Consider the following 18,922-nt stretch of genomic DNA (forward strand, 5'->3'; position numbering starts at 1 on the left):
ACGAAACTGGACAAACACCAACCGATATCATTTGATGTTGCATTTCAAACAAAATCATATTTGTATCTGTACCTCCATAAAGCGCTCATCCTAGATGAACCTGTGTGTAGATGTATTTGTATGTCACCTGCCCTGTGTGCGTGTTCTTGTTTTTAAGTTTAAGTGAGTGCCTGTTTCTCTGTTTGTAAAGCTGGATGTCTCTGTATCTGCAGACACTTGTGTCGTTATGATATCTGCATGTCTTGGGTGTCTCTGTACTAGAATACAGTTCTTGTGTGACAAAAAGGTAGTGTACATGTGTGTGTGTGTACATGTCTGTGCATGTGTGTGTGTGTGTGTGAGAGCAGACATCCCCACTCTGTCGTATTCACCTCAAGCTTGCAGCGAAATCGGTGATGTAGTTAGACACGTCACCGTTCTTTTTACCCATTCGCCGCAAGCTGTGAACACAAAAACCACACACAGGGTTAGCAGCCACTGCTAGCGGGGAGAGCAGCACTCTCGGGGCGGGGGGGGTGGGCGGGAGGGGTTTCCAGGTCACCCAGGAGGAAACAGGGGGTGGGGCGTGGTGGGAGTCTGTGTTTGCCCTGTGTGACCTCAGATCACTACAAACCGCAGGCGAGTGGAGCTCCGTAAACAGTGTGTTTGCTGTACTCGTCTGCGTGTGTTCAGGTGCTGTGCGGAGGTGATGGGCGTGGCAGGCGCGGGTGGATGCTGCGTGCCGAGTGCGCGTTCGGTGAGCTCTCACCCTGTGTTCAGGCCCAGTGTGCTGTGGCTGGGAGGAACGGGGCTGGCTGTGCTGCGAGGAGGCGGGGTCACCGGGGAGGGGGCGGAGCTGAGGGTGGCAGGGCCGCTGGGGGTCAGAGGACAAACTGACGACATTGTGGTCACTGCGAGAAAGAGAGAGAGAGAGAGAGAGAGAGAGAGAGAGAGAGAAAGAGAGCGATGAAGTGGTTGTCATCAAACTATAAACCTTATTAACTACAGCTATTAAGTACCTACAGCTCTGATAACTGTGTGTTGTCTTTTTAGCTCAAAAGGCCAATGGGCCTCACGACCCTGAACACAGAACACGGAGAAATACCATGGATTTCTGCTCTGCTGTGAATCCAATACTACCCCAGAAAAGGCTCGGCTGTGTAGCCCTCAATACCAAAGGCACTGAAGCATCAGTGCACAAAGAAATAAAAACAGGACCTACAGAAAAAATATGCTGGCTTCTTATGATGTTGATGCTTTGCGCATATCACTTGAACATCAATAATAGGTCCTACATCTTTTTCAGCAAGGGGATTGATGTATATGCAAAGAATGCAGGATTGTGTAGAAATGCATAATCTGGTCCTGATCACACAGTGTGTGTTGAATACTGAATGTTTAGCCTAACACAGTCACAGGCCCTCTGAATGACATTTTGGTCCATTCTGCATGAACGGCCAGATGACTTTCGGTCTATTTTTGTGAGCTTGCTGCTTTCACATTGAGCTAACCCAGCAGTACTGTTATTTTTATGTGCAAGCACAGAGGATGTTTTTTGCAGAGATTCCATGGTTACCAGCTGAAGAAAATTCCAATCTGACTTCTTGACAATTGCTAGTTTTACTTTGAATGAGTGTTGCATGAGCGAAAAACCTTTGATGATACATTACATTTGCAAGTCAGTCCAGAGAGAAGCAAAACTTCTGAGGGCTGAACTATTTGCTGACATGGCTGAGGTTGACCATGCAGCATTGCTACCTTGTCACTAAATGCATCTTTCCTTTACCAAGTAGTCAAAAACAAATGCAATTTATGTGTTTGTCGCAGCAGAATCCACAAAAATGTAGAAAACGTCCATAAAATAGGCATAACATTCAGCCCTACCCTGACTGTATTTCACCTTGTATCCATTTATCTAACTGAATATTTGCTGAAATGTAACATTTCGAAAATCATCCAAAAGTAATTAGATTAGGTGACTGAGTTTGAGTAATGAAACAGAATATGTTGGATATAATGATTACATGAAGAGCCTAGTAATCAATATTTTCATCAGCATACATTCAAGGTATAACCTTCCCAATCTTACATATGCAGTATCTTACGCGCATAAACGCTTACTCTGATAACACACAATTTCTCTGAAGGGTGCACAATCTCAGTATCTCAGAGTCTACCACAAAACAGCTTTAATGAGAACAAGCAAGAACACTCACACACCAGAATATCAAGTCCTTCATCCCCCTCAGCAAAGGGGCTTTACTGCTTTGATCATTTTTCCCCCAGCTGGGGATTGAGTCACTGGCTCCCTACTTATTCAAGACAAGTATTCAAGACTACATTAAATTAGCATCAAACGCAGAGGGATTAGCAGGCTGGCGGAGAGAACTGTGAGGCCAGAGCGCCCCCTACCTGTTGTGCTGAGGCTGGTGACGGCCTGGGACAGTCCCTGACTGGAAATCTGGAGGGAGGAAGAGGAAGACCGAGAGCAGACAGAGACAGATGGGGAGACGCTGTGAGACAGTGTGTGCATTCTGTTAATTGAAAGGTATCAAATGTACATGTCAGGGGATCTGTGCTTTCCCAAGTCACTATGCAAGTGATTTGAACGGTGAGTACTAGCTTGTTAATGGTATGGTCCGGGTGGATTTGATTGCCTTTGTCAGTGCATGTGTATGATGAGCCAAAGGGACTGTATCAAGTGTAGTACAAGGGTGGGGGGGGGGGGGGGGGGGGTGGTGGAAGTAAAGCAATGCAGGATAGGTGACACCACATGGGGGGGTTTTAGCAGTGGTGGGGGGGATGGGGGCCAGGGTTGGTTGGTGCAGTCTCTTCATGAGGGAACATGCAAGGGATGACACCGTTCAGGCTAATGCATGGGTACTGGGGGGGGGGGTCAGGGTGGGTGAGTGCGGGCCATACCATGTGCGGGCTGTAGCAGGGGGGTTTGTGCGTCGCAGGGGGGGGCTGGCTGGGCAAGGGGGGGGTGGCGCTGGCAGGGTTGATGCGTTTCTCTTTCTGGCGCCGGTTGCAGAACCAGACCCGGATCACCTCCTTCTCCATATTCAACTGCTCCGCGATCAGCAGGATCTCCTCTGAGGTAGGCTTCTGGTTCTGAATGAACAATGATGACGTCATCATCATCATCATCGTCATCATCATCATCATCATCATCATCATCATCATCATCACTGGGGCTGACATCATCACTGACAGCAATGCCATCATCACCATAAACAGCATTGATGCCATCCTCTCTATCCAAACATTCACATTAAGGTGAGATTACATACAGATGTTCAACATCATCACGGCCATCTGACTCTGGTTGGTAATGCGCTGTTAATTATCACTTAATTAATAAAGATCCCCTTTGGGGATGCGGGGGTATATTCTACAGAGGATCACACAGTAATTAATTCAGTCATTATGACTGACACAGAAGAAGCCGCACGGGTAGATAACTTACACTTAATTAATAACAATATTAATTCTCAATTTTAAGACGCTCATTTCACAGAAAATTGGATGTAGACCTGAAAGGACAGAGAGTACGTCATTATAGATGGTATATCAACCCCAACATTGAACACAGTCAGTGTGATTGTCTGCTTGATGTGATCCTATGATTTAATGATTATCAACAGACACTCAGCTGCTATAAGGCTGATTCAGTTGGTATGCGCTATGCTACAACAGGTCACGTGAGGCACTCAGTTACAACAGATTTCCACATAAATCTGCAGAGTACGAACAGAGTGGAGTACACTGTGAAGCACTGGCAATAATGGTGAGCACACTCACACAGTGCTGTAGCAGTGACACTGTGAGTAAGCTCTTCACTGTAGGTGCACTGTGTCAGCACTGTCAGTGACACTGTGAGTGTGTCCTTCACTGTAGGTGCACTGTGTCAGCTCTGTATGAATGACACTGTCAGCGTGTCCTTCACTGTAGGTGCACTGTGTCAGCTCTGTATGAATGACACTGTGAGCGTGTCGTTCGCTGTGGGGCTCACCGCGATGAAGCTGCGCTCTAAGGCCACGCGGACGTTGGTCTCGATGCTGGTGCGTTTCTTCCTGCGGCGGCCAGGCAGCCCCTCGAAGCCCAGCGAGGGAGAGGACAGGGAGCTGGGGCTGGGCAGCGTGCTGTCGATGGACATGGTCTCTGCGGGGGGCGACGGAGCGGGGTTAACACCGTGCACATACACATGTTACATTATTACGTTACATCACATTCATTTAGCCGGCGCTCTTATCCGGAGCGACTTTCTAGACAAAAGAACAGAAGTGTATCCATTCAAGATGAATGGGTAGCAGTGTCAGACCAGGCTAACGACACTCCCAGACCAGTGAGTGTGAGCGTAAGCGCTACCACAAGTTGACTTGCGCAACCTGACTAGACAGCCTAGAAACTAAAGGAAGCCAAATACATACAAACTACCATACATCACAGTCACTAGATTGCAAATACAGGCATCATGGCTGAGACGAGTGACCCTGATGGGATGGGACAGTTGCCCCGTGGTTGCAGAGCGTAGTGATCTTTGCGGAACGTACAGGCTGGCTGTAGGTATGAGCGGGCTGTCCCATTCACTGTCCTGCATGCCAGCACTAAGGTTTTGAGCTTGACATGAGCGATAAAAGGAAGCCGGTGAAGCGAGGAGAGGAGGGGAGTAACTTGACCATGTGTAGGGAGGTTGTAGACAAGTTGTGCAGTTGCATTCTGGATTAGCTGCAGGGGTGGAATGGAACGTGAGTGTGTGCTCCTCTCCTTCTCTATGTATCTCAAAACAAGACACACACACTCCCCTATGCATGCCATAATTTGGCTCATCAAATGTCAAACACCCGAGACCCACAGCTGCCCTCGTCCCACTCACTCTCACGTTCAGTCAGCTCTCTGAACGTGATTCGGCTGTGCGCACCCTTCCCTCTCTGTGCCCCCCTCCCCTTCCACACACACAGACAGACACACACAGCACACGGACACAGACACAGACACAGACACACACACACACACACACACACACACACACACACACAAACACACACACACAGACAGACACACACAAACGCACACACAGACAGACACACACAGCACACACACACAGACACACACACACACACACACACACACACACACACACACACACACAAACACACACACAGACAAAGACACACACACACACAGGCACACACACACACACACACACACACACTCCTGTCCTCCCTCACCTGCGTCGTTGAGCCATTTCTCCAGCAGGGGTTTGAGTTTGCACATGTTCTTGAAGCTGAGGTTGAGTGCCTCGAAGCGGGAGATGGTGGTCTGGCTGAAGTCGTTCCCGTACAGTTTTCCCATGGCCAGCCCTACATCACCCTGCAGAGGACAGAAAACAATGCGTGTAAACACGCTCTGACCCAGGGAGCAGGAAGCAGTAACAACACTGCCAAGTGCTGTTAGATCCATCCAATAATACTCCATCCATCTACGCAGCAGCAATATATCCCCTCATCTGCAGGATATAGAGGAAAACATCAAACAGAGGATACAGGCTCACGGTGCATATAAACCTTGACCCTAACATTTATCAGTGGGTAGGACTCCACAATGGGCATTAAATGTCAGCGGACAGCAGGAAGCAATACAAGGGCCTGTTCACACAGTGCCGAAATGCAGTTTCGAGTCCCCCCTCTCTGCTCTCAGTACAGTCAGACTCATCCACAGTCCAGCTGCAGGCAGAGTCAACAGCTAAAGCATAGAAGCAAGACCATTTTGTAAAGAAAAAAAAAAACAGTCTCTGAATTTTATACATAACAGCAACCTTAACGTTATAGTCAAGCCACGAAGAGCTAAAGGTGTTGCTGCTTATTTGCAGAATTAAGTATACTCTTATTCTGCGCTGTCTCCAGATCCTATCTTTAAGGAACGCATTAGCCATCAACGACACCAGAAATTATCCCGGCAGACCCTGCTGGTGTATCAGTGTCACTGTGGCCGGCCGTTAGCACAGCTCTCAAGGCAGTCTGAAACAAGATGGGAGACCCGTTCCTTATACATGTGGGTAGCTTCCTCACTCCAGCCATTTCTATAGTGGTTTACTGCTGCTGTCTAGCCAAAAGAGCTGTGTGTGAACAGGTGGATCAGGGGACAGTGGATCAGAGCACAGTGACGTGTTGGCCCACTTGTAGAATATGACAAAAGGCACCTAATATGTTTGGCACAAGAATGGAATAGGCTTCCCACTAGCACCTCTTACAGACTCTAATTAGACTGCTCCCTCCCACACAAACTTGATATGAAATGAAAAATATCACCAGAATTTCCCACTTCTGTTTCCTGTTTTTTTTTTAAAGTGACCATAAATGAATCTACATCCACTAAGTTGGTGTTTCAGTACGATGCATTAATACCCCACATTACATACCTCAAAATGTGCATGCATGTGGTGCATATTAATTCATAGGGAGCGTGTGAAAAGTATGTAATCCATTCTAAAAATGTGCCTGTTTAATGTACTTACACATTTGTTTGTTATTTGTTTCTTCACTTTCTACTAAAGCAAAAAGTGATAATATAATAATTGAAACACTGAAATTCACAGCCCTGGTAGAAAGAAACCTGGATCTAGAATAAGGAGTTTTTGATACATAACTGAATGTTACACCAGGCCGGGACAAGCCGGTGTAAAACTTATCCCATGAGCCCGTGAGCTGCCACCACTCCAGCTCACTCCCTGGTGGTGTAGCCCTAACACAGTGACCCCTAGTGGTGAGGAGCAGAGACAGCAGCACACATCGTGTCAGCACCTGTGTGAAGCCCAGCTTGATCCTCCTCTGTTTGAAGGTGCGCGCGAACTGCTCCAGCTCCTCCAGGTCGCTGGGCTCCTCAGGGTGAGAGGTCACAGAGGTTGCCGAGCTTACGCCACTGTCCACACCCTTGTCTCTCTGCAATGGCGAAACAGGGGTCGGTGAAACCAGGGGAACGTGCTTGCTGACTCACAGAGAGAGCGTGTGTCCCCCGGCCTAGTGTTCACACAGGCTATCCTGAGAGCATACCTGTGCTTGGAGCCCCAGTCTGGGCGGCGCGGACAGGAGGCCCCCTTGGTTTTGCTGAGGTAGCGGAATTAAATTTGGTGTCGATAGCAGACCTGGGAAATTAAAGAATGAACGAATGAATGCATTCATTCGATAGCCAAATCAGAAAAAAAAGCATCTTACATAACGTGTTTAAACCACATCAGTGCCAGTGGTCAAAACCATCTTTCTCCTGTTTCAAAACTGTAGCTTTTCATCATTGGATTATTTGTCAGATCTTATTATTCAGGGGAACTCACAGAGATATAGCACAGTATAAATGTACAAAATACAACATAAATACAAATTCTATCACGCCTCTACAGCTAATAGCTAAAATAACTTACAACTGACATCTACCTGTTGGAATATTCTAAAGTAAACAATACAGTCAAATCAAACTTGCTGTAGAGCAGAAGAGTCGGTAAACAAGGTATTGACAAGCACAGGGAGTCCACTTCTAGGGTTCTTATGTGTGTATTGATTGTGTGGTAGAGGGCAGGGTATTATACTATTGGGTATTAACACTTGTCCATCTAGTGTCTGCTATACAGGTAAATAGTAGAATTACTTTATATTACATTACTGGCATTTAGCAGACGTTCTTATCCAGAGCAACTTACCTAGGTTACAATTTTTACATGCTATCCATTAAATTACTGAATATTTACTGAGGCAATTGTGGGTTAAGTACAGTACCTTGCCTAAGGGTACATCAGCAATGCCCCAGCAAGGAATCGAACCAGCAACCTTTCACTTACAAGCCCTGAATAGCTGTGCAGGTGTGTCACTGAGGGAGTTGAGGGCCTCACCTTGCTGCCCTTGCTGTGCCTGCGGCAGGAGGAACTGCGCGGGCGACTGCAAGGGGTGCCCTGGAACCAGGACCAGCTGCTGCAGCTGCAACAGCTGCTGGATGTCCTGAGGCGGAGACAGGGAGACAGACGACAGAGGGCGAGGGGGGGGGATTTGGGGTGAGAGGTTAGCGAACGTTTGCGAACACACATTCAGAAACAGCACCTTCGCCGCTCTCTTAAGGCAGGGAAGTTGGCGGGAGTTCAGAGCAAACGCGGGCCCCCATTCCGCAGCGTAAACGCTCTGGGGCGCAGCTGATTGGCCGGCCGTACCTGGGCGGTGAGCTGAATTGGCTGAGAGAGGGTAAGCTGAGGCGGAGGGGGCGGGGCCTGGGTGCCTGTTTGCTCCTGTGTGCTGTGTGCCTGCGACTGCTGTTGCTGCTGGCTCTGCTGCTGCTGCTGTTGCTGCTGCTGTTGCTGTTGCTGCTGCTGCTGCTGCTGCTGCTGCTGTTGCTGCTGCTGTTGCTGATTGGCCGCAGCAGCCGCCTGGGCGGCGTGGGCAGCGTGGGCTGCATGAGCTGCGCTGGACTGCTGCACGGCTGCCGCCAGGAGCTGAGCCTGGGCCTGCTGCAGCAGGAGCTGCTGCTGCGCCGGCAAGAGGGCAGTCAGCTGGCGGAGGGAGGAGGAGGAGGAGGAGGAGGAGGAGGAGCAGAAGAGAGGAGGGATGCAAGGAGAGGAGAGGAGAGAGGGAGGCAGAGAAGAAGGAAGATTATAGCCGAGCAGTAGGGAAACTGTACTTTTAAGCAAGGGTGAAGCAAGCGAGGCTGCTTTTCTTCTGGTTGTTTTTTTTTTTTTCCTGCACATATTATGGATCCTACACCCTAGTTCCAATACAGTGAAACTCTGTGGGACTTTGGTTAAGGAAAGGTGAACCTTGCCACTTTGGAGGTAAACTGCTGAGGGTTTGGGGAACACATAAATCAGTTATAAACACCTCCACAAACACACACGCAAAAAAGAAAAGGACAAAATAATTCTCAAACCTCAATAAGTCCACCCCGCCACACATAACTCCACCCCATACCTCCCCCAACACACACACCCATCTTTGCCCCAGATATGGAGTCTTACGCAATCTACCAGGCATGTAGTCTGATTGAAAACATGAAATATGCTCCACATCCACAGTAATGCAGGGTATTTATAAGCAAGTACATAGGCAGGTGTGAGCAGAAGAAAGAGTGAAATAAAAAATGTTAAATAATTTGCTTGATTTGCTTGATTTTATTTAATTTGTAAGAAGGTTCTAGTCTATATTGTTTATATGTTTTCTCAATTTTCCATATATTCCAGTCCCTGTATGCTTGAAACATTTTCAGTCCATGCAATAAAGTGGCAGTACCCGTACCTCAATCTACAAGCATGAATTTCACTGTCTCCACTCACACCACTGAAATTCACAACACAACACACCCTTTGTATTGCTTCCAACAGACAGAAAGAGACAGAAAGAGTGATGATGGACACATGAAGGTGAAATGGTGCAGAGGACCTGAGGAGTACAGGAGAGCAGGCATGTTTGTGAAGGAATCTTAGAACAGAGCAGGTATCTGAGAGGAAGGGATCTGAAAATGGATCAAGTCTGTTAGCAGAAGAATGGCAATGTGCAGGGTGTATATTACTGTAAGAATGTGAAATCGGCATGGAGTATATGGCTAAGCAAAACAAATAGCCAAGTATATAACTAGGTATGTGGAAAAAAAAAATTAAAAAATGAAGTTGGTTGGAGGAGGGTGAGAATGCAGTAGAGATTAATGAAAGAGCCTGAGAATGAAGCAGGTATGCAGATGGAAGATGGGACAGGTGTGAGACAGGACGAGCTACAGGAATGGAGGCATGCCGGAAATGTGAAAGGGAGTGTGAGTGAGAAAGAGTGAAAGAGCGCAGGCCTGAGAGTGAGGGGAGAGTTGAGGGAAATTTGGGGAGGTAGAAGAGGGGGGGGCTGGGCCTGGTAGCTAATTGGGCTGGTGTGGGAGAGGATGGAGTGATGGAGTGAGCGGAAGACCAGGAGAGGCTGAGACAGAGAGGGAGAGGGTCTGCTAAATGATGTAATGTAATGTAATGAAAGGGGAGGGGGAGAGAGTTACCCCAGCTAGCTGACTGCCAGTCAGCATGAGTTGCGTGTGTGGGAGGGGCGTCTGCGTGGGGGGCGGAGCTGGAGCCGGGGCTGGGGGCGGGGCAGGGGCTTGAGCTGGGGCTGGGGACATCTCCCCACATTCATCCATCTTAACCTGGGAGAAACGGAGGGAAACTGGGCTCAGCACAGATCAGCACAGCACAGCTCAGGTCAGCACGCACTACAACACACTGACACATGCCAGTCACAAGCCAGCACCTGTTGTCCTGCTTTATCATCAGTGAATACAAGTGGAAGTCTCTTATATTTGCATCCAAAATACATTTTTTTAGCGGATACATTTTGCAGATGCTCTTATCCAGAATGACTTACATCAGTTACAGCTTCTTTTACAATGTTATCCATTTATACAGCTGGATATTTACTGAGGCAGTTGTGGGTTAAGTACCTTTCCCAAAGGTACATCAGCAGTTCCCCAGTTGGGAATCAAACCAGCAAACTTTCGGTTATGAGCCCTGCTATGCTACACTATGCTACACTACCACTAGATTAAACACTTAATCTAGCGGTTAAATACTTCTAAAACTGTTACAATAAATTAAACTGTAGAGTGGCAGCTAACTGCAAGGATCATAGGTGTTCCAAGGCCTAAATGCACAATTAAGACTGTGGAGTAGCAGAGGAGATAGATATAAGAAATAAAGTTGACCTATAGGCTACAGCGAACACGCTGTTTGATACAAAGCTGCCTGTATTTGTGTTACTAAACAACAAGCAAGCTGAGAAGCCACCCATCGATCACACCTGCACAGATCATGTTATATCAGCACGCATTCAGTCATGTGTATTTAACCAATACACACGTAAGCAAAAGAAACATCTGGCGTAACGCGATGACAGAATTTTTTTTAAAAAAGTTACCATGGTGAGATCCAGAGGGTGCGGAGAGTGATTGGATTTGCCCACCTCATTCTCGAGGACATTACAACATTCAACCGCTGCCATCATCACGGTCTCAGTGCAGGTGCTCAGAAGGTTTGACTCTGTCCGTTCTTGTTTCCCTCTCTCTCCGTCTCTCTTCAGAGCTTCACGTCATGCCCTTTCTCTCCATTTGTTTAACGTGGTTTTCGCTTACGGACTACATTCTCCCTGACTGCGTGGTTCTGTCTGTGACAGGCGGGTGAACTGAAATGCCTTCGTCTCTGTCTCTTTCCGTTTATCCAGGCAGAGCTGGACGCGTTCACACTAGTGAGTGTACCATCACTCTGATTTGCATATTAGTCGGCCTGTATGCAAATCAGACTACAACTCCACTGCCAGAGCCGTTATGTTCCTCACTTGCACACACACACTCCACATTTTATAAGCAAGTCCCAAATAGATACACCCATGTTGACAGTATACACACACACACACACACACACACTCACACACACACACACACGCACACTCTCACATGCACACACACACACACACACACGCACACTCTCACATGCACACACACACACACACATCTTTAGAAAAATATTGCGATGCATCTTATTTCCTATATTTGACTCACCTTGGTGCTACTCAGAGTGGGAGAGAGGGAGAAGGGACTGATTTTCATTGGCTGAGCCTGTAACGGAAACCAGACGAACCAATCATTTGGATGGTCAGCTCAGATCTTACAAAATCACCACTCCAAAACTCAGCAAAATACTGCTTCCTTACAAATCAGTATGCATCTACAGGAATGTAACACAGATCACCAGCAGGTGTGAGATTTCTTAAACAGTTTCAATACAGCGGTCATTAAAAACAATATAAAAGCTGGCAATATGGACAATTTAAGCTATTTTGGCTATGCCCATGCGTTTCTAAGTAGGGCCATAGACTTATAACAATATCATCATCATCATCACCATTATATATATATTCCACATATAAAGCAATTCAGCTAATTATATCAACTTTTGACGAGAATTACAAACCTGATGGTTGGAGTCGGGACCATTCCTCTCGGAGTCTGAGAGAGAGAGAGAGACAGAGAGAGACAGAGAGGGGGGAGAGAAGGAATGTATTGACACTTGCTCTGAGAGATAGATTCTTATAATGGTTGACAGACCGAGACAGACACAGATGACAGTGAAGGCTAGGTCACAGTATGGTTGGAGGGTATATGACTGAGCACTCCACAGGAACTGACCAGCAGTGGGCGGGCCCCACACTGCTCATTTTGCTTTTTCACATCAAAAACATCGGGCCCGCACTGTGCAATTTTTCCTTCAGAAAGTTCCATCCGAATAGCTCAGATCACAGGCTTTCCGGCCCTCTTACAAAGAGCTCTTCTGCGAGTGGAAGGGGTGACACATCGATGACACCCCTCCGCGAATCACCACGAAAATACAATGCTTTCACACTGAAGTGATATTCTACAATGTACCCTTAATGCCATGTAGCCTACACGCCATAGAGCTTCGCTTAAACATGAGCATATGGTAGTTATTCTTAAAGGAACCCTCTAGTCACAGAAATGCTGACAAGTGTGCAGAAAACGATGGCTGAATAGGATTTGTGAGAGTGTCAGCCACGATTGCAATCTTTCATGGGTGAGCGTCACACAACCCAGCTGACGACCTCTCTTGTTCTCTCAAACACACTAACGATTGGAAATAGTGAGAAATGAAGGCGGCACAACTGCACAGTGAAACAACATGCTGAAATGCGGAGGGAGAGGCCAACGCATATTCACACTGGTGCGCCCACACAGACACAGAGAGACTGCACGGGCACACATGCAAAGTGCATACCTGTGCTCTCCATTGGAGAGTCCGCCCCTGGCTTCTCAACCTCTACTGGCTTTGACATCCTGATATCTACAGGAAACAGAGGAGGAAGAAAAAGAAGAAGAAGCAGAAGAAGAAGAAGAAGAAGAAAAAGAGGAAGATGTTAATGTGTGGACACTTCTCAAACTGCAGAGATGCTTCCAAACTCAGAACGGAGGGGGAAAAGTGAGAGCCGCAGAGCAGGAGTTAGAGAGGCAGAACAGCTGCAGATTTCACGTTTTAATGAGTCACCCCCAAGACGTGGTTTCGGTTTAATTCCTCTCCCCTTGCTCTCGCCTTCTGATGTCACATGACTGAAAACTCATCATCCTCATCTTCATAATCTTCACCCCCAGCGCGCTGCTCAGTGTCTCCAAGGGCTCAGAGCGTTTCACTTCCTGCCTTCACACGAACTGAAACACACCCCCGTGCCTCCATCTCTCTCTTTATCTCTGCCCTGTCCCCGCTTTGGCTGCTCCTCCTTTGGCCCCCTTCTTTGGCTCCTCCTTTGGCCTCCTGCTTGTTTGGCCCTACCGTCCCCCCCCCCCGCATCACCCCGATGCATTCTGTCCTACAGCCCTGCCTCTGCCTCCAGTGGACGGACAGACTCCGGGACGCTCAGCAAGACTCTGAGCTGAGGCCTGCAGCCCTGTGGTTGCCCCTGTCCACAGCTTTCTTTGCTCTACTCCAGCGGTTTGCATGTGGTCTGGTGGTGATGACCGACAGCATGATACTACGGCCCTCCTCGGCTGTTTCTCAGCAAGCTACACAGAACATGCGTGCCGTCTCTTTGCTGGTTATGGAGCCTGGCATACACTCACGCACGCCACCACACACACAGTCACAAACACCAACTCTCACTCTTAATAGGTTACACAGGCAACTGAAGCACATGCTTACACTACACAAACACTCACACGACTATGGAAACAATCAGACACATGATTGGCAGGTAAATATTTCCACCTCGTTCTGTATTTCCATAGTGATTGGCAGACCGGATAAACAGCGGTCTAATGTGACATATAACATTTTAATTCACTACAGTGGTTTTTTAAGGCTCTAAAGCCCTAATACAGTGCAAGTGTGACATTGCCCATCCGGTCCAAGAGAGAGATCTCAACAAAGTCAGCCCATTCCAGGAAAGTCAAGCCTTTTTCCAGCTCACTGCCTCAGCACGTAAATTCCAGCAAGTACGAAAAGCACCATCGCTGCCCCTTGCTTCTATGAGTGTTTACAGTCATTTTAGGACCTTGTAGGACCACACCTTAAAGCAGTGCCGCCCAACCCTGGGGCATCGCATGAAGTCACCGCATCACACACCCATTTTGACAAATCATCATTCAAAAGCAGTATTTTGTTAAATATGAATTGTTAAATATGCAAATAACTAACTGGTGCACCCCATATTTTTTGTTTTACATTTGACAGATATGTTAACCATCCTTCTGCTTCTTTAAAGCAAAATAAATAGTAAAATAAGAGCATTAATGTTATACCTATGTCTCAAGCTCAATATGAAAATTAAGATCATTGTAAAAGGAGTGGTTTGGTGGGTATACATGTATTTTTGCTAGCAGTTAAAAACCACTGAAGGTACATTTCTTACCACCTTTGAGAAAATCTTAAATCTCGCAGGCCGTACCCTTAAATGAATGCCCATCCAGAGATGTGCTTTTTTGAGCAATGGATTGCATTATTAGTGACCAGTAATAGGGCTGTCCTACTCACGGTAATCTTCTCCACAGTTACTTCTCTGTAACTGATGAGAATCGTTTTAACAGTAGATATACAATATATATACACGGCGTAACAGCGCTGTGGCCAAGCCAATTTATTTGTGAATTTTTTTTTTTTCATTGCACACATTAGTTGTCGTTCATTTCTTTGTTATTGGCTAGATATAACATTTATAGTTTATCCATAGTTCATTTTGTGCATAATCTGAGTGGTGTTAACAGGTGTAGGAATAACGGAATGCAACAATAAGCAAACCTACTATACTGTTGCTGCAGCTACTATTACTACAGCTACCACTAAATATACTTTATATAAACATAACTATAATATAAGACAACTATAATAATCACGGCCTCATCAGTCAATAATAGTGGTTATTATTACTAATCGCGGTTTAGATACAGTTTGTCGTTTATTTAAATAGTATTCGTGTATAGTCTATAATTTGTTGCAAACAACTTTTGTTTAAGTAATTTAGTTTCCAAAACGTAGCTTTATTTCTAAAATAAGGGAGGCTTTTTTTATACACAAATAATTTATCACACCTGTCCACGCTATTGATGTAACACTTCTATAGTGTTATGCACAATTCCAAGATATAATCATTTGTCTGATTACGATACTGTATTCTGATTACTGATATGGCTTTCTTTTTTATTACCATATCAGTATGTTAATGGCTTAGGGAAATACACACGAAAAATAAAGTATTTGTCACCTTCATACGCTACAATATAGACTATTATATGTCTATATATAAATATGTGAACTCCGGTTTTATGAAGTTGGATCCTATTACCTTAACTTTAAAAACTAACGTCAATGTAACTTTAATGCAAGAATGGTTGATTATTGTACTCATTAGGTATAAACATGCGTTTTGCCCTCAGAAGAGCTTTAATCGTGTTGTCGCCGGTTGTCATGATGAATGAAAAACGTCGTCTCGCCACAGTTCGGAGCAGCAGCAACAACGGCTCAGTGACTCATTTCTGCCGTTCGTTTCAACTCTTCTGACACAACAAAGCGACCCTATATTTCACTCGTTTATTCGTGCCAAAATAAATAACGCCAAACTCACTTTGGCGCACAACTGTACCAAACGTGAACAATTAAAAGTTCGTAAATTAGCCTACCTGTCATACACAACGTTCAAGGCGCGTCGACGGTCTGCGTGAGGATGGCATTCGGTGACCGAAAACACGCGAAGGTCGCCGTGCTCGATAGTTAAATCTCTTGTGACTCACTGATGTATTTTCCTCATTCACACACTTGCACTCATATGTTTCATACACACGTGGAAACATACACGCCGACAACGCTACCAATATTGCGCCTGTAAGATACACACCGACAGAGAGTCCGCCAGCCGCGCATTTCTACAAGATGAGGGACTCATCTGTGATGTATCTGTGATGTATTCTGGCCTTGCACTCCGCATATACGTTTGATATGCTCACAGAATTTATTCCTAAAATTTATTCGGCCACTTAAAATTTCACTTTGAAATATTCATCTGAAAGAATTTTAACTCGGTATTTTCGCTTTTATGAATTTGTATCGAATGAGTCAGAACCGGTCGCTATGTCTCAATAGATTTTTTTTTCTCCCCATGCCCACCATTAAGAACAGAGCATCTCTCGTCTCCAGTTTAACATACACGAGTCATACACCAGCTAGGACACATCGAATCTGATGGTATTTCCCCTCGTCTCTTCATCATTGTTTTATCTGTTCTATTTCTGGATGCCACCCCCTCTTTCAAATTCTCAGCTTTCCACCTTCTTTGTGTCACTCAGAATGTCTCCATCGAACTTTTCCTACCTTGTTTTTCTGCATCTTACAACGTGGGAATATATTGTGCTGCTTGCCAGTGTGTTTACTTTAAAACCCACTTTTTCAATCTTTCATTTCATTTAGCTTTCAAAGAGAATTTATTGGTGATATAATGTTAAGACACTAGTTGGACAAGACTAATAGGAATATACACAGGCAAACTCTGTTCACTGACAGTGTTTGCCCTAGTGAAATGTACTACTCACCACATCTGTTCCCTCTGGGCTGTTGGGGGGGGGGGGGGGGGGGGGGGTAGAGAAAACTTCGGATTGTGAGTCATAATTATATTATTCCTTAAACTTCCTGTTTTAACTCTTTGTTCTGCCAGGGGACAGCCCCTGACCCACAGAGAGGCTGAGACTGAGAGGTCATACACCAAAGCAACTGAATCTTTGAATCTTTGAGAGAATGAGGAAGAGAGAAGAACTCCATTTACTGTCCTGTTGCTGCTGGACTCAAACATCTCGCCATTTGGTTCGCTGAAAGCAAACTTTAGTCTTATTCAGGAATTATCATCAATTATTCTTATAATACCTACGCAATCATTGATTCCTTGCTATTACAGATCAGCTTTGCGTGTCTTGAGGAGAGCAGGTTTAGCTTGACTAAAAATATAACTGTCTAGCATGCAACAGCCTATATTTTTTCCATTTGACACCTTTACCTACCACTTTACCTGGAAAATTAAGCACATTGCAGGGAGATATGCACCCAGTCTTGATGTACTGTCTTCTGAACAACAAAACACTGGCAGCAGCTAAGGGAGTCACAGACTAAACTGAAAACAGGTCTGCTCCACAGAACAGAAAGGACACGTTTTTCCATTGGTTGAGTTAAAGTGATTCACTGTGTTGTTGGTTGCAACATGCTCTATTGCAAGTCAAGAGCTCCTTTTGGGATATGGGTTTTCATCCTGTAATTTCCACCATGGTAAAACCTAATTTTTTGCTGTTAGTCAAAGTGTCTAATTTAAGAAATGAGGAAGCAACAGAAATAAAGGGAGAGAGCCAGTAGGGAAAAAAAAGAGAGAGACAGAGAGCTAGAGGTCAAGAAAAAGAGAGAGGGCGGGAGAGAGATTATAGAAAAAGTACATCGAAAACACATAGAAAGTACCAAAGTATCCTGGCATAATATATTTTCCATAAAGTGTGCCAAAAACTACAGCTGCCAATATCAGCAAACACCTGATGAAAATTAAACCCTTTTTACTCTTTACCCACAGCTCTTATAGCTCCTCTGTTATGGGGAATTGTATCATCACCTCAAAGACTGATGGAAAAACCAAGCAGACTCATTCTGGCCTCAATGAGGTCCCAGAAATAGAGATATGCCCCTAGAAACCTCTGTTCTATTGGAACCCAATATTAGTATAGTTAAAACTGAGCTATGTCGGACACCCAAAGTACACTTTTGCCACTGCATCTATACAAGCTATTTAAATATATAAACAGGGACTGATTTTGAGTGTTTTTTTAGAACTACATGTTGTAATACTGTTAATGACGTTTTGTTTGTGGTAAACTTAAAAACACTTAATTTAAATAAACGTTGTGAAATTTGGTAAAATGGTATGGTAATTGCTGGTGAGCACATGCATACAGGCTGATACATACACATACAAACAGAGCACACATCAACTTCCCTTTTTTGTTAAATATGCAAATTCCCTCAACGAACAACTAATTTTAACTGACACCTGCAGAGAGGAGGTATCCCCCCTTCTCTTTCTCTCTATCTCTTTCTCTCTCCCTCCCTCCTTCACCTACCCTCTCAGCTACGTCTCATAACCAATCTACTCACACACTTAGTGGCCATGAGCGTTAATGTTGTGGATTCCAGAACACCGCAGACAGCAGACATATTGACTGATCGAAGGCAGAGGACGTGACTGGATGATGGTGCTGCTTTGCATAATCACATGGGGGCAGTAGTGAGCCTTAATCAAAGTTAAAAATATATTCCGAACATTCCTAACCTCAATTTACCTGTGACGTGTTGGTATCGGTGTCAAAACTAATAAGGATAGTGCATATCATGTCCGGACTTTCTAAATGACAATATGTAACTTCAGAAAGTCATTTTGTAGCTGGTAAATAATTTTTTTTTTTTTTTTTGTGAACGGGGTTTCAAATTCAGTTTGGGGTTGAATCCTTCAAAAAAAATCCCCAGGACTCACACACTGGAGATGAATGCGTAGCTACTTAAAGTAAGACGCAGAAGGATGACTGTGAAATGCTCCAAAATAAGAGGAAATTTCTTTGTGCTATAATCCGGAGAATTCGCAGGAATACTGCCCACTTTGTGCAAGACATGTTCTCATGTATTGTCAGCTCAATCAGTAAGGGATGCTGAGTGATGTGTTTATCAACAGAATGATCTCAGCCCGGTGATGAGAAACAAAGTGAAGGCTACTGTAAGAGAAGCACTATATGTCTCTGTCATCCTATTCTGCTGTTCAAGTCTTTAGTTAAACTGCACATAACAGTTAATTTCTTTGTTTCTGAGTGATCCGTATATCAATAGAATAATATCAGCCCAAAGATGAGAAACACAGCGACTATC

General features: G+C 45.3%; 1 protein-coding gene across 1 annotated transcript in view; it reads right to left on the reverse strand.

Moving 5' to 3' along the window:
* Positions 1–296: 296 nt before the first annotated feature.
* Positions 297–18,922, reverse strand: part of LOC118784413 (POU domain, class 2, transcription factor 2-like) — a 50,402-nt gene continuing 31,776 nt past the window's right edge. Inside the window, exons 3-15 of the mRNA XM_036538645.1 lie at positions 12,773–12,838; positions 11,954–11,988; positions 11,542–11,598; positions 9,991–10,134; positions 7,865–7,970; positions 7,035–7,126; positions 6,786–6,923; positions 5,214–5,355; positions 3,995–4,143; positions 2,902–3,093; positions 2,392–2,440; positions 749–890; positions 297–440 (exon numbers count right to left, since the gene is read on the reverse strand). Coding sequence (XP_036394538.1) covers positions 368–440; positions 749–890; positions 2,392–2,440; positions 2,902–3,093; positions 3,995–4,143; positions 5,214–5,355; positions 6,786–6,923; positions 7,035–7,126; positions 7,865–7,970; positions 9,991–10,134; positions 11,542–11,598; positions 11,954–11,988; positions 12,773–12,838 — 1,385 coding nt within the window. The 3' untranslated portion in view covers positions 297–367. The remainder of the gene's footprint in view (positions 441–748; positions 891–2,391; positions 2,441–2,901; positions 3,094–3,994; positions 4,144–5,213; positions 5,356–6,785; positions 6,924–7,034; positions 7,127–7,864; positions 7,971–9,990; positions 10,135–11,541; positions 11,599–11,953; positions 11,989–12,772; positions 12,839–18,922) is intronic.

Source organism: Megalops cyprinoides, chromosome 10, assembly GCF_013368585.1.
Source record: "Megalops cyprinoides isolate fMegCyp1 chromosome 10, fMegCyp1.pri, whole genome shotgun sequence".
Classification (NCBI taxonomy): domain Eukaryota; kingdom Metazoa; phylum Chordata; class Actinopteri; order Elopiformes; family Megalopidae; genus Megalops; species Megalops cyprinoides.